The 17,432-nt window shown below is 36.1% G+C and overlaps 1 protein-coding gene and 1 pseudogene across 1 annotated transcript; both read left to right on the plus strand.

Annotated features, from left to right (window-relative positions):
• The first annotated feature begins 12,990 nt into the window (after positions 1–12,990).
• Positions 12,991–13,944, plus strand: LOC120154115. Its single transcript, XM_039165939.1, has 3 exons — positions 12,991–13,097; positions 13,242–13,609; positions 13,865–13,944. Exons 1-3 carry the CDS (start codon positions 12,991–12,993, stop codon positions 13,942–13,944), a joined length of 555 nt encoding a protein of 184 aa, XP_039021870.1.
• Positions 13,945–14,130: 186 nt separating this feature from the next.
• LOC120154116 lies at positions 14,131–17,432 on the plus strand (annotated as a pseudogene).

Here is a 17,432-nt window from a genome sequence, read left to right on the forward strand (position 1 = left end):
AGAATACACAGTTTAGCAGAATTGGCAGCAACCGAACAAATTTACTTTCAACCAAAAGATAAAACAAAGACAAATACTAACTTCACAGTGTTAAAGAATACACAGTTTAGCAGAATTGGCAGCAACCGAATAAATTTACTTTAACCAAAAGACAAAACAAAAGACAAATACTAACTTCACAGTGTTAAAGAATAAACAGTTTAGCAGTATTGGCAGCAACCGAATAAATTTACTAAGCAATCTAAGTGAAATGGTTAATCTAAGTGAAATTACGAGTAAATTTATCATCAAGTTAAATATGGAAAATCTTAAACTTACCTCGTTGCATAGAGTATGAACCTCATTCTGCAACGATACTACCATCTCACGTAGAGTGGCAACCTCACCACGTAAAGTAGACACCTCCACACGCCATGCACCATCATTATCGCGTAGAGTACCGATCTCCTCACGCAAGGCATTGACCTCATCACGTAACTCCCTTGACTCATCCCGTGGAGGTGGAGAACAGGGAGATAGAAGTCGTGGCATCTTTGCCGGTCGCCTATCATGAGGTGATGGTGGAGAAGAGGCTCGATGATGTGACGGGATAGGTGATGGCTCTCATTGTAGAGGTGTATAGTCGGGTCGATCAAGTGATGGCTCTCGAAGTGGAGGAAGTGGAGGCTGCTCATCATTCGTGCTATCAAAAAAACGCTAACTAGCTTGCCACCAATCAGTGGCAAGCTCAGCCTCCGTGGGTGTCAGTCTCTGTAATGGAGTGTTGGCCTCCTAAAAGTATAAAAACTCAAACAAAGTTAAACGTCTACTATTAATAACTTGTTTATATATGATAGTATTTGTGTTAACTTACATTATTTATTGTCGCATATGGTATTAAGTCTTCCCAATCCAGTAGACGTTTCCTCTTCCAGGAAATAGCCCTAGGAATATCATTTGAAGTTTTTAATGCATATGTCTGCATGCTGGGGAAAACCTCGAATATCCAAATCTACAAACAATATAATAACAAACATTAGTAATTGTTAAATAATTAATTATAATTTTGAAAACATTATATAGAAATTCTTACCTTAAAGGCCCAAACAAAGCCTTACAAAGTGTATTTCGACCCATCGCCACACAAACTTTTGCGGTCATCAAAGGCAGACGACAACTTAGTCCAAGTAGCTTTCCATATATACGAACCCCACGGAAACAGATTCCATGCATTTAGGTCCTCTACCAATAATATTAGCTCATGAGGAATAGGTTGTCTGGCCTCTCTGCCTAAAAAGCCGGCATACAAAAGTACTAGAAGGCATACTCGGACAACATCGACGTCATTCATCCGAGTAAAACCATCTTTCTTATTAAACAATTTCTTCAGGTCGTCGACGTGTAAGTTCGGCTTCTCTATTGACTCATCAGGAAAAACCCGGGATAACCATGATGGGCGGGTGATATGACGAGTGTACCGGCCTACATCATCGTGTACGAATTGTTGACCAATGATTAAGCAGAACTCATTCCGCCCAAAACAAGTATACACCGGTGGAAAATGAAACCATATCTCTTCCTCACCACGTTGTATACTGTCGGGTAGATCGCTAGTCATGGTCTGAAGCCACAAATGGGTCAAATTAGCATCTCCACCCGGATGCTGTACTCTCAGCCATGGCCCGAAGCAGGTTTCCTCAAACAATTTTCTTTGTGCAGGTGAAAGCTTCGAAGCAATTGTAGTGGCTAGGCTAACTTTATTCCTTAATGTCAATGAAGCCGAAAAAAATTTCTACAAAAACAATAAACATACCAAGTTAGATATACCAAAAACTACACTGTGAAGATATACCAAAAACAATAAACATAAAGAGTAGTAGTTTATTCTTGAAACTAAAATTTGCAACACTGTTTTGTCTTTTGGTTGAAATGAAAATCGCAACGCGGAAATGACTATCGCAACGAGAGAATCGCAACGCGAAATGAAAATCGCAATGCGATTTTGGTTTCGCGTTGCGATAGTCATTTTCGTGTTGCGATTTTCATTTTCATGTTGCGATTTTAAGTTTAGAAACTATTCTTCTTCTGCAAATTGAAACTTTAATGGATTGCATTACTTCAACCAAAAGACAAAACAAAGACAAATACTAACTTCAAATGGTTAAAGACTAAACAGTTTAGCAGTATTGGTAGCAATCGAATGAATTTAATAAGAAATCTAAGTGAAATGGTTAATCTATTATTGAAATTACCAGTAAACTTATCATCAATTTCAATATGAAAAACCTAAAATAATACAAAAATTTCAAAATAAAAATAATTAAAAAAACTAACTCTCGGAGGTTGATTTTCCATTTCTGAATGATTGTGAGGGATTTTTGATCGTGAATGGTTGTGAGGGATTTTGCCGGAGATGGGGACGGAAATCTTCGGAGATGGGGACGGATTTCGCCGTAGAGAGTGAGAGATGGAGATGAGGAAATAAGAATTATTGCTTATTTTTTGATTGTTTAATTGATTTGTAAAAGGTGATTTGTAAAAGTTGATTTGTTTAATTGATGTTAACATAATTCTTATTTGTGCTTGTTTAATTGATTGAAATGTAATGGTTGATTTTGTTGATTTCAATCTGCAATATGTTGAAGGCAAAAAGTACTATCGCAAGGCGAAATGAAAATCGCAACGACAAAATCGCAACGCGAAACTAAAATCGCAACGCGAAACTAAATTCGCGTTGCGATTTTCATTTCGCATTGCGATTCCCTCGTTGCGATTTTCATTTTGCATTGCGAAATTCGCGTTGCGATTTTCATTTCGCTTTGCGATTCTCTCGTTGCGATTTTTATTTCGCATTGCGATAGTAATTTCGACGTTGCGATAGACATTAAGATGATTGCCTATTAAGTGATAACAATTGAACATATCATAGTAATTTTCAAACTCAAGTTACTAATACATGCCTAACTGAAAATGTTAAAAGTTCACACATAAAATCTACATAATACAACGTTTGCATTTAAAAATCACCTAAGTTAACAGTCCCAAAAGGTGAAGCCAATTGTGAATGGGATTTTAAAGATGATTGCGATTTTGATTGCCTTTTTCTTGACACCATATGAGCTTTGGATTTTGATGATGATCCATATTTTGGTAGAGGAAAAGATGATTGTGATGGCACGGGTGATCCACATGTCAACCTTGTATGACCACTTTCCTTACACCGACTACATGTCGATCTCTTCTTCTCTTCACCCTTAGACGGTATACGATCGTGATTTTTTGGTCGGCCAGGCTGACTTTATTTCTTAAGGTCAATTGAGCCGAATAAAAGTTCTACAAAAACAATAAACATACTAAGTTAGATATACCAAAAACTACACTGTGAAGATATACCAAAAACAATAATAAACATAAAGAGTAGTAGTTTATTCTTCAAACTTAAATTTGCAACACTGTGAATTTCTTATTTGTCTTTGTTTTTTGGTTGAAGTAATGCAATTCATTCAAGTTTCAATTTGCAGAAGAAGAATAGTTTCTGAAAATGAAAATCGCAACACGAAAATGAAAATCGCAACGAGAGAATAAAATCGCGTTGCGATTTTGTCGTTGCGATTTTCATTTCGCGTTGCGATTCTCGGTTGATTTAATAAGCAATCTAAGTGAAATGGTTAATCTATTATTGAAATTACCAGTAAACTTATCATTAATTTCAATATGAAAAACCTAATAATAATGCAAAAATTTCAAAAAGAAAATAATTAAAAAAACTAACCCTCGGTGGTTGATTTGGTTGATTTTCCATTTCTGATTGTGAGGGTGGCTCTGAGAGATGGAGATAGACGGATTTTACCGGAGATGGGGACGGATTTCGTCGGAGATGGGTGAGAGAGTGAGATATGGAGATGGAATTGAGTTGTGATTTTAGGTTTTAGGTTATGAGTTGCGATTACGGGATATACTGTGGACGGTTCAGTGTTCCAATATATTAATATTCGTGTTTGGAATTTGAAAATAAAATACGCTTTGCGATACTAATGGCGCTTTGAAAATCGCATTGCGATTATGTATTATCTCGTTGCGAAAGTCAGTATTGAGTTGCGAAATTAAGTATCGAGTTGCGAAAGTCAGTATCGCGTTGCGATTTTGTATTATCGCGTTGCGATAGTCAGTACCGCGTTGCGATTTTCCAAATTCGCATTGCGAATTGGGAAAATCGCAATGCGAAATTGGAAAATCGCATTGCGATAGTCATAATCGCGTTGCGAATCTGGAAACTGATTTGCGATGATGGAGATCGCGTTGCGAATTAGCAATCGCATTGCGATTTTGTTAGTCATTTTGGCAAATCCGAAAAAAGTTGATTAAAATCGTATATTATATGGAATTTTTGATCACTGAGGTTATTTTCTCATTTTTAAATATAAACTCTTAAGTTGCCTTCATTTAATAAAAAAAATCTTATGTCGATCACGGTAATAACTCACCTCGGTCTTTCGGACGACAGACCCTTTGTTTTGGTCTTTCACGCCAATTGTAGCCGTGGAAACTTGTGCCATTTTTTCATGAACAATGAGAACCAAAACATTCATGCATGTGTTGTTCAAGGATTATAAAGCAATTTAGGGTTAGGGGATGGAGATTGATCTCACTCTACTCAATTGCCAGTATGTTGTTTGGATGGTAAATGAGACGAGATAGATCGTGAGTTATTCAATATTGATTCGGTTAAAACTCGATAAATACTCGACTCGAATGGATTCAGCTCGAGCTCAAGCTCAACTCTTGTTCTTAACGAGCCGAAACGAGCTACTCAATACTCGTCTCGAAAAACTCTTGAGCAACTCGAAAATATAATATATTAAGATTTTATCTTTTTTAAATAAATATTAATAATATTAACATTTATGTGTTCATTTTTTTATAAATATTGTATTATAAGGTTTTTATGTATTTAAGTTTTTGAGTTTGAAGCTTCAATCGAGTAAAGTTTAAGATTTTTTTCATTACAAGTTTTTACGGACTTCAGTTCATGATTTCGAGTTTAAGTCTAACTTGAAAGTTTTAAACTCGTGAGTTTTCGAGTTAAGTCGAACTCGACTCAACTCGTTTACTGCCGTAGTCCGTTGTTCTTGAAGATCTCAGCAACTGTGACCACTGTAGTGCTTGCTGCAGCAAAAGCAATTGAGACCAAATTTCAGGTGTCGGATATTCGAATACAAATGAAGAATTAAAGGATATCGGAAAATGTAAGTACTATGAACCAATGAGAAGCCAGCACGTGGTGCAGTTCTGCGATAAAAAGATGCTCTGTTTAATGGGAAAATAAAACCTTTTTTAATAAGTCTCTAATCCCCGTTTCTAGAAAAGAAACATATCCTGAACGAATCTAATTGTTTTTGAAAGAATTGTTGTTATTTTTTAGTTCTTGAGTTCAAATATTAAGAATGTCGAGAATGTGGACAATAGATACTTCAAATTAATTAAAAAAAACATACCTATCCTGTTTCATTTATTATGTTGGTTTAGCTAATAATCAAAAACATTGGTTTAACTATGTTAAAGTTTATGTATATTTTAATTTTTAAAATTGTCTTTATAATTTTTTTTAATACAAAGAAGCGCAGAGCACTTATGCGTTCAAAGCAGTTCGTTCCTCGGCTCAAACGAGCTCCAAAATCACAGCAGGCGTCGTCTGAAAATGCTGGAGTTCACCGTCCATGCTCCACGCCAATTGCGCCAGTCTGTCAGCTACCCGATAACATTCCCGTGGCACACGAAACAAAACTTCAAATTCCAGTCTCGATGCAGCATAGCAAAGTTATGAGGATCTACCCTCCCTCAGATTCTGGTCCGTCAAAAGTGTGATGGCTTCCTTACTGTCGGATTCCACCACAACACATCTATAATTACCATCCCATGCCAGATTCAAGCCTAAGAAGACCCCCCCATAATTCTGCTTCAAGCACCGAACAACGGCCAATTCGTTTAGAGAAACCCATGATCTATGACGCAATCTGGTTTCGAAGAAGCCCTTCACAGGTAGAAAGCCCCGACGAGATATTACGAGCCCCATCAACGTTCAACTTCACCCAACCATACGGTGGTACAGTCCATCCCACGTTCCTATCAACCATGGTGGATTGTGAGGAATGCAATCGCTTTCTGAGCAAGCTGCTAATCATCTCGGTGGACAACCACTCACTCCGCTGAATTATGTCTTCACTCTCCACAAAGCTCTCATCAAAAAGTAATTTGTTCCGCCTATTCCAAATGCACAACAGAACTGATCCGAAGCGAATATCCCACTCCTCCTCCCTTTACGGAAACAACCCCAATTGAAGAAGATTTTTAACCATCCACGTCTGCATTGTCAACATTCAAAAACTCATGGAGTAAATTGGGTGATCAATGCTGTCAACACCGATAACGCCAAAGGACACTCCCGGAAAACATGAGATGTGCTCTCGACTAGTGCTCCACAAATTTTGCAACTAGGATCCCCTGAAATGTGCCTTCAAACCCTCTCTTCATTAGTAAGTAACCTCCCTTTACACAGCTTCCAAAGGATCATTTTAATCCGAGGCAACCCCCGATATTTCCCAACTATGGTCTAAGGGATCGACGGAGCAACTGAATCGTATTGCACTCTTCCTTTATACGCCGAAGACACCGTGGATTCTCTCCATCTCCCATACTTCCTACCCACCGTATCATGCCCTCTATTGGTTAATGGTGGTTGGACAGCAAGGAGGGACAGGCGAACAACATCAGGGACACAAGACCGTAACAAGTCCCAATCCCATTCTCCGTTCTCAGTAACCTTCGCGCTTATATTGCACCCCTTAGCCGGCTGCTCGTCATGCAGAATGTAATAATTAATCAAAGGCCCCAAATTGCTAAGCCAATCATCATACCAAAAGTCGATCATCTCCCCGTTCCGTAAATTCGATACAATGTTTTGTTTAATGTCCGAACACACTACCGACATCCTCTTCCAAAGCCTTGAATAGCCCACTCGTTGAATAGTCTCCGGAATCAAATCTTGAATTTTGTACTTTGAGCGTCCATGGTCATGAACAAGATTATACGACATTTTCATCAAAAAAAAAAGCTTCGTTTTAAGTGTGAATCCAATTCAAACCAAGGCCACCAATATCAACCGGTTTGTAAATCTCCTCCCCATTCACAAGGTGCATAACTCTCTTCTCTTATGTCCCACCCCAAATGAAATTTCGAATCAAACACTCAATGGACTCACAAATATTCTTTGGGAGACAGGTAGTTTGCATGGTATATGAGGGAATAGCCATTAATACCGCTTTTACCAACATAATTCTTCCAGCAAACGACAAAACGCTGCCTTTCCATCCGGTCAGACAGATTCGAATTTTTTGAATCAGACAACCATAAGTAGCAGTAGTAACCCTTGTATGGAATAATAGAACTCCCAAATACTTCCCTAAATCATCCACATTTGTGAATCGAAACCCCGCACTAATCGCATCACATGTCTGATTGGGTACAAAATTCTTTGAAAAACAAATATTAGTTTTAGCCAGATGCATTATAGAAATCTAGAAGAATTCCTTGTATCACTCCAAGTTGAGATTGAGATGCCTCTGCAAATAGAATGAGATCATCCGAGAAAAAGAGATCAGATAGTGAAGGTCCCCCTCGCGACAATCTCACTGGTTTTCAAGAACCCTCATCAACCACTTTCCTGATTGTCTGTGAAAGTTTCTCCATACAAAGTACAAACAGATATGGAGATAACGGATCACCCTGATGAATTCCTCGTGAAGATTTAAAACTTTCGGATAGACTCCATTCCTAATAACATGTGTGGTGTCCGACGAAACACAGTTCATAATTAGACCACGAAGAGCATCCGGAATCTCCAAGTCCCCCAAAGGCTCATCAATAAAATGCAATTCAAGTCGATCATAGGCCTTCTCAAGATCAAACTTGATTACTATTCATCCTTTATTCCCTTGTTTTTTCATCACCGAATGGATGACTTCCTGTGTGATAACAATGTTATTCGAAATGTTTCGTCCCGAAACAAAACTCGTCTGAGTCTCCGACACCCTGTAATCCCTAAACCAGTACGATACACAGCCGACTGATGTAGGATGCCACATGGAACCACCGAGTGGCTGACCAACACCTTACTCTTTTCTTGTACTATAAAAGGACCATTTTCATAAATAAAACATCCATGAAATAATATAATTCAAAACTTCATACTGAGGAGCTCCCAAAATAAATATTTACAATCAAAATATTATAGTCCGACTCTTAATCAAATTTATAACTCAACATATACAACAGGGTTTATAAAATATACATGCCCTTCAAAAACTACTGGGACGTATTCTGTAATACTCAAATTTTGTCTAGTGACTAAAATGTAAGTTTTGAAAGTTTAATGGTTAAATTGTAAACTTTGAAAAGTTTATAAACTGAATTTTTAATTTTTAAAAGTTATATATTTTAGCCTGTAAATGAACAGTTTGGATTAAAACAGAGATTTTAGTGAGAATCAGATTTTCGGTACGGAATTTGTGTTAAAAGTTATAAAGCGGTAAAATTCGGTATTGAAATCGGATGATCGAACCGTATTTTTACGAAAAATAGGATATTAGAAATTGGTTGGAAATATTATTTTTCATATTTTAGATAAGAAAAATTTGGCTCAGAGTAGTGCAATTTTTCATATTTGACTGAAACAATGAAATTTTAGTGACTAAAGTGTAATTTTTAAAAATTACATGGCCAAAGTGAAAAGTCAAATTCAAGTTACAAAGGAATATTTTAATGGAAGATAATACAATGACATTTGATAATTTTTCATTTGGTAATTTTTCAAGATTTATTAAGGGTATACTATCCCTATAGTATCGATACTCTACCTGCAGAAGTCATAAAACACATATGAAAATATTATATTTAAATTCCAAAAACCCTAGTGAAGTCCCCAAACATTCTTTAAAGTCTTATGTGATTACAAGGATCATAAATAAGGTTTTATATCATGCTTATAACATAAATCATGTAATCTACCATTAATATATATAACACTAAGCTTCATAACTTACTCTCAAGTTAGAAATCATTTCTAATGATCACAAGTATTATGGAAGAGTTGATAGTGTGTTACATTGCTTTTTGCTTGCTAGAAACTCTCTTAAGTTAACCAAGGATAACTTAACAAAAGAGGGAAAGATTTCAGCTTTAACAAAAAGGGTTAATTACACTTTGAGTCCTTCTCATATTTACTTACTTTTAAAAACATCACTTTCCTATAATTATTGGGAGAATTTGTCTAAAATTGGCTTGAAAAATCTAATGGGCTCTATTGATGGGTTTCGGGTTGACCGAAACTACTAACCTAGAATTCAGGGAAAGAGAGGTTTAGGCGGTTGACAATAATCTTCGTAATCGCCTTGAATAAGACTGTACAGAAACTGATTGGTCGAAACTGCGAAAAATTCTTCGACAACTCAACCTTAGGAATGAGAACTAGAAGGGCACGATTAATCTTAGATGGAATTTTCCCAGTTCGGAAGCAATCCCTCACAAAATTGCAAACGCCAGGTCCAATCATACTCCAATTTCGTTGATAAAATGATGCATGGAAGCCATCAATACCTGGCGCTTTATCTGGATTTATATCAAAAAATGCCTTTTTAATCTCATCCGCTTGGGGTTCCTGCGCTAAAGCTTCAAGTATAGAAGTAGCAAAATTGAAGAATCCCCCCCATTGATAACTAGAAGAAGTCGATATACCATTTGAAAGAAAGAGCTTCCTATAAAATAGCACCGCTGCATCCCGGAGCATCACTTGGTCATCACACCAAGAACCATCCGCAAGTCTTAAAGAAAAGATAGTGTTTCTACGTCTTCGTTGTTTGGCGCAAGCATGATAATATTTGATATTACGATTACGATCGAAGAGTTTCAATAACTGTTTGAAGGTTAGCCAAATTGAGACTAACATCCCTATCATTCTTCCATGTATCACGTAATAACCCTACAAAGTCTTGATGATCCTGCCAGGATGGAAGAAATCTGAACGGTGGGTCACTGATACGAGCCTGGGTCGGCCGAATTCGAAGTAGAATTGGGCGGTGATCCGAGCCCAACTTGTCAAGATGAAGAACCATAGTCTCAGGAAAAACTCGCAACACCCTCCATTAGCTAAATACCGATCAAGACGTTGATGAAGAGAGCCCCTTATAATTTGATTTTATGATATTTAATTTTTTATTTATTCCCTTTATTAATTAGATAATTTTGTATTCCGATTGGATATTTATTCTTAAAAATAAATAAAATAAATTTTAGATCGAAATCTTATAATACCTAAAAGGGTGCCTACATTGTTCAAATTTGTATGCTTAATGCACCAACTTAATTACATGAAAATCGGCCATTAAGGAATTAATAGTAACTTACTTGTATCGGTGTATGACGAATTAATGGTCATCTTAATATATTTATTATGTTTAATTGCACAAACCAAACGACATGATAAATGAATTGTTGTTATTTTTTTAGGTATCGGGTTATAACATTAAAAATGTCAAAAGTGTGAGCATTCAATATCAAATGGTAGATAATTATTTATAAATATATACCGCCTTGTACTTACCTCAGATTAATAAAAAAAATTCATATGTTTAATTTATAGATAATATTTACATCATTATGCAAGTTAAGCTACGCATTTTGTTCATGAATAGTTTAGCGCAGCCCAAAACATAAAATGTTTGTTGTCACCGAACCTTTTTCCTTTCACCACCGTGCTCACATGTCCTTGCTTCATGTCAGAACCGGTTTGATGATCGCCTGGCTGCTCCGATATAAAATTTCCAGCCTCTGTTTCCACGACAGATTTTGATTTCTTGTCGTCGTAAATGTGCTCCCTGAAAGCCGCTGGCACTCCGCCGGTTGCTCCGGCTACGACCTAATTGTAATGAACCGTAACAGACCTAATTGTAATGAATCGTAACATTCTGATTAGCTTTAATAGGGAACCCCACGGAAGGACTATAACATAAGGATCATTATTGTACCAGTTTGTCAAAAGGCTACCAACGTCTTCCCCTGGAGGAATGGATTGTCCACCAACATCGTCTCCAAATTCTCACCCGAAAACGTCGACATTGTTCTCGGAAACCATGTCGTTGTAACCGGTAATGGACGTCGTTCCGAATAAGTTCGGCATCGAGATCAATTCGATCCCGTCGATGAAAGCAAACTTGTTGGAATAGTTAGCCGAAGGATTGAATGTGACTTCTAAAGAATCAGTAGCAAATATTGTTGGCTCGGAACAAGAACGACATTGAAAATGAAAGAAAACCCAACAATGGAAATAAAAAAATGGTCCATGTTTTTCATAGAGAGAATCAAAATCCCAGAAAAATAAAAGTCAAGAGACCTTCAATTGAGGCGTATAGGAAAACAAAGGAAGAAGATATTATCATTTGTATTATTGTTTCATTTATTTTTCTTCAATTTCTTTATCTTGTTTTGATTTCCCATTTTTTGGTTACTTGCTCAAAAAAGTCGATTGGTTGTTGACAAAATTAGTTTGGAATTGATGGATGAGAGTGAGAATCGAATCGAATGGTAATGTGTTGGAATATAATATTATGTGTTTGAAACAACCTATGTTATATGTACATGCATGATGAATAGATATGACTAAATTTTTTAGGTTAATTTTTATATTTATTTCAAAGATTATATTTTTACATTAAGAATTTTATCCGATATTTTATATTTACTTTAATTATCTAAATATATCTCATATTAAAATATATATCGAAAGATTATAAAATTATTCGTGTTAATTAAATTCAGAATGAGTGAAGAATACAAATATAATAAAATATAGGCAAAAGAGTTACCTTTAACTTGCAGTAAACTCAATTTATCAATTTAGTTTATGTCTTATTTTTGCATCAATTTAGCTTTCAAAGTTGTTCAATTACATCATTCTATATTCTACCCTTAAAACCCTAAATCATAATCTCATTATCTCTAAACCATAAACCTTAAACCCTAACATTAAGTATTTATGATTTATAATTTAGGGTTTTAAGTTAGAAAAGGGTTTAAAATGATGCAATTAAATAATTTTGAGGACTAAATTGATGTTAAAATACAATAAAGATAAAAATAATAAATTGGATCTACTAATGACAAAGGTGACCCTTAAACCTAAAATATATATATTTCATAACATACAATAAGCATGTGGGAACTCCCTTAATAACTGGAGATAAAATTTGCAAAAAAATCTATTGCAAAAAGTCAAAGAATTAAACTTGTGTTTTGTCTTATGATAATTTTAGGGTTTCTTTTTTCCCCTTAAACCATCCGAAAAAAGCTGGAGTGCAGTGCAAAAACAGTATATACGATAAGCAGGTGAGCCTATCCAACATGAAAGTAGGGGAGCCGTCATTCCCTCTACCAAAACATTCCAGCGTCCAAAAATGGCGCTTCTTAACTCTCCAAATATAAACATATTGTTCTAGGATTTGAGACAAAACCGACAGTAATAAATGAATGGTCGAATGACGAACCAAATCCTTAACAGATGTTGTTTTGCCATTAAACTTCTCCAAAATCCTAACCAGATCAACCTGGTTGGGCTGGTGTGGTTTCATTAACCAAATCGAAAGTCGTCATCAAGGAGAAAAAAATTTAAAAAAAAAAGAAAAAAAACTGAAAATTTGCAATATATAGCTATTTTATATTCATCCAGAAACCCACCCCGATCCCTCATTTTTCGTTGGCTGTTTTTTTTTCAGTTGATAACCGTGGCCGCCAAGAGCCAATAAGCTTCTCTTTTTGTTCCATTTATTAGGGACAAGATACGAGGCATAGGAGCTTATTGTTTTGTTTTTGTTTCCTTTTCCTTTTTTGGGTTTTCATTTTATTATTTTTTCTTCCATTGATTATATATAGGTTAAGAAAATTATTTAGTGACAAGAGAAAAAAATGGTGGACGTATCATCTTTATCATCTTCATCGTCGACATCGTTATATGAATCTGACACCGAAGAACTTCAACATATGCCCTTGAACCCAGTGATGAAAAGCAACAGGTGTTTATTGAAGCAATTATCGATGTGCGAGACGTCCCGAAACATTGATTGGGAGCGAAGGAACCGGATCCTTCGACAGGAAAGAAGCAGGAACACCGAGGAACCGCTACGGACGACGGCGGTGCCATCGTTGATGAAAAACAGGAGGTATCTGTCGAAGCAATTATCGATGTTGGAGACATCCAGGGAGATAGCCTGGGAGAGAAGGCGACGCCAGATCCTTCGTCAGGAAAAAGGGAAAAACGGTATCCCAGAAGCGAACGGAATAACCGACGAAGACTTGAACGAACTAAAAGGTTGCATCGAGCTCGGATTCGGATTCAATGAGGAAGCAGGCCAACAGCTTTGCAATACATTGCCTGCTTTAGACCTCTATTTCGCTGTGAATCGTCAGCTTTCCCCTAGCCCGGTTTCGACACCTCACAGCAGACGATCGTCATCGATATCATCGTTAAGGTCATCGTCTTTCGGAAGTCCTAAGAGTGATCAAGATTGGAAAATTTGCAGCCCAGGTAAATGTTTCAATGTCTAAATACACGCCTAAACCAAATGAAATATAAAAACAAAGTATGATCATGGGCAAACCACAGCTTTAAACTTCGGTTCCTGAAATCATTTTTAAAACGATGATATTCAAAAAGTCTGAGATTCGAGTCCCCATATCTGTAACTCCTTCCACAAGTTTCCGAACTACGACCACCTTCGCAAACATAAAATAACTCAGTCGATCCATGCAATATTTGATAAATACAATTTCCATGTTCCAGGGGAAGATCCACAGCAAGTGAAGACAAAGCTAAGGCATTGGGCGCAAGCAGTGGCATGCTCCGTGATGCAGTCGTCTTGAATTAGTGGGGTTGGCTTTGTACAGACCTAGACTCAAGGGAAAAAATGGAAAAAGTAAAAAAGAAGAAAAGAGCCAGGAAAGAGAGAGAAATTGACTTCATTATCTTAGGTTCTTTCTTTGATAAATATTCTTTTAAGAAAGAATAAAATAACTGTGGCATCAAGGGGGCATTTTTAACATTTGGATATGCGAAGAAAAGTTTGGTTATACCGTAAGATTTATGACCAAATCTTGTTGTTTTCTGTATTTTCTCTGATGTAAACACCAGCACTAGGCATTTTTGGCCCGAGAAATTTGGGCTGCGGGAAATGTACTGTTTAATTTCCACCATTTAATGATTTTAGTTGAAGTGGTTCAACATAATGATTTCGATGAAGTGATACATAAGACATTTAGATCTGTTCACTACAACAATATTGTTCTACAGCGGTGTTTTTAGCGGCGTTTTGAAAGTAAACGCCACTAACTTTAAACATATAGCATCGTTTATATTTCAAACGCCACAAAATGATAACTTTAGCGGTTTTTTTATATAAAACGCCAAGATAGAGTAGTACTTTAGTGGCGTTTTTATACAAACACCGCAATAGGTTCACACATAGTGGCGTTTTTAGTGGGGTATTTATTCAAACGCTGCTATAGACTTGTACTTTAGTAGCGTTTTTATACAAACACCATTATCGACTTGAGTTTTAGTAGCGTTTTTAATTACAAATGTGCTATAGACTCGTGTTTTAGTGTCATTTTTGTACATACACTGCTAAAGACTCGTACTTTAGTGGCGTTTTTATATAAACGCCGCTATAGACTCTTGTTTTAGTGGCAATTTTATACAAACGCCGCTATAGACTTGTGCTTTAGTGGTGTTTTTAATTATAAACGCCGCTATAGACATGTGTTTTAGTGGCATTTTTGTACAAATACCGCAAATTTACAGTTTTTAAATCCCACCACCCTTAAACCCTTTTTTATTTCCTTGGCATCATCTTCGATATCGAACCATCCTTCTCTCCTAAAACCCTAACAACCGTACATCCTCCATTGCCTTGAAAAGCACAACAATCTGAGATAATAACACTTAGTTGCTAGAGGGATAATGGGATTGAGGGTTCAGGGAAAAAATAAAGGGGTTGCTCAAAACCAAACCTTGGACACCGGTCGAGATGGTGCAGTACTTGAATGAGCTTCTTCTTTTCATCCTCGGTAACACCGAGACCTGTTAAAAGAAACAAGCAGAGAAGGTTTTATTTTTTTGGCTGATTTTCGTTATCCGATTCTTCGTTTTGGGGTAAGCATTCAGATCTGTAAGAACTGTTGAATACAAATCGCTTTTCTTTAGTTCTTTTGAATTATCGAGGGGAGGATCTTGATTCGATTTGTAGGCCCGTCAAAATGTTACCCATGTGATTGCGAATCTACAAAGACAAAAGGTGAATCCAAAAGTAATTGCTTCCGACTATCTGGGAAATAACTTGGATATCATGGATACTATGTTACCTGGGTAAGAATTTTAAATATTCGTTTTCGATGTATATTCAACATCAAAATACATGAAAAAACTTAATGATTGTATGAATAAATCGAATCAAATTCCAGGTTCTAACTGGTCGTGCTTGTGGAAATCAGTCATGAAGACGGTGATATTGCATGGACTTATGGTTCAATCTTAAGGAAGTGCATCCACCATCAGAATGTTGCTAGGTAAGAACATAAAAAAATGGTTAATGTGTGATTTGTTTTCAAAGTGTTTGACAAAATGCTTCACCAAATGGTTACTTTTAGTAATTAAACTGAAATGTTATATCAAAAACTTGAGCATAATTTGTGGTGACGAATATCAAACATATCAATTAGCACGATTAATTATGCTCTTCGATACTGATTTGTTGCCAATTCTTTCATAATCCATTATCTGCTAAGAATTAAAAGAATCGGACAATGTCCGACACTCACAATTGGGACTAGGCTACGCAGCACAGACTATAGAATTTGAACCCATGGCTGCTTAGTTGCATATATAATTATAGTGCTCATAATTCCCTCAGTTTATTGGGGGGGAAATAAGCTTAAAATTGATGATTTTGGTGGGTTGATTTTACAGGTATGTCTTGGAATCAGACCATATGAAGAAGTTCTTTCAGTATCTGCAGAATCCAAATTTTGACATAGCATCAGATGTTCAAGCCACTTTTAAAGTTGAGTACAATTTTGCTCTTTTTCTTTTGTGTGTGTTTTAGTTTGTGCAAAAAAAAAAAAACAAGCATGAACTCTTGAGTGACACACAAAAACATATGTGCATGTGCTTTTGACAAGGCATAAATCCACTGTGGTTGAATTCCTTTCTGCAAATTATGACTTGGTAAAGTGCTCGATTACATACACATATAAGTATATATCCATGTATAATCATAGTGAGTAATATAAGAACGTGTTCAGAAGTTGGAAAGAACCATTTAAATCTATGATGAAAATGTTATGTTTCTTACAGTATAACATAAAGATGGAAAGAACCATTTAAATATCTGATGAAAATGTTATATTCTTACAGTTTTTCCATGAATACAACACCAAACTGCTACAATCGAAAAGTTACATCACCAGACGACTTGCTGTGAAGGTATAGTACACTATTTTTGCTGGTGAGAAGTTTAAGAACTTTGGGTTCTCAAAATAAAGTAAAATTACCAACTTTATCATCATTGGTTTTTTATTCCCACTTGACAACTATCTCATGCATATGATTTTGACATCTCTACATGATGTATTTCATTAGTTCGATGTTTTTATCCTTTGATAACAATAATGGTGGTTAAATTGTGTCTAGTTATATTCTGATAGTTAATTACGTACAATCTCATACCCCTTTTATTTATATTTTTTCCACTCTCCTTAGTTTACATTATAATTTCTACGAATGATGAATGTATAGGGACATGCTTGTAGAGTCCATGTTTCTACAGGCTCTTAATCAAAGGTTCTTTAAAATATCTCGTGGAAAGGATCCACCATATTTCTCATGCTCTGCTGCCTCTGATGATATTGTTCGCCCTTTAAAAGCTTATGTTATTAGCTCTTATTGTAAAGAAAAATGGACTTTACAAACCCTATAATCAATGTTATTTGAGGTTTGCTATCCATTTTTCTTTCTCTTTACTTTTATATATTATGTCTTCTTGTTTCTCAATAATATCATGTTGCATATTCGAGTCTCCAAAATGTGCTCTGTCAACTGCTACGGTGTACAAAACACCAATAGGGGACTTACCTATTGATCTCGAAGGTGAAGTAATGTCCATTTACATTGAGATAAATATTGTTTTCTTCTAGTGAGAATCAGAATAGTTTTGTTGACAAGTCCAGTAAAATGAAAATATCTTATATATTTATGCAATTGTTGCATGCTTCTGCAGTCTGATTCAGTTCCGGTTGGTGAAGATCAGAAGCAGCATTTAGAGTTGACTCGTGAGTTAGCTGAGCTTGAAGACTAA

This window comes from Hibiscus syriacus, unplaced genomic scaffold (assembly GCF_006381635.1).
Source record: "Hibiscus syriacus cultivar Baekdansim isolate YM2019G1 unplaced genomic scaffold, ASM638163v2 tig00111105_pilon, whole genome shotgun sequence".
Taxonomy (NCBI): Eukaryota; Viridiplantae; Streptophyta; class Magnoliopsida; order Malvales; family Malvaceae; genus Hibiscus; species Hibiscus syriacus.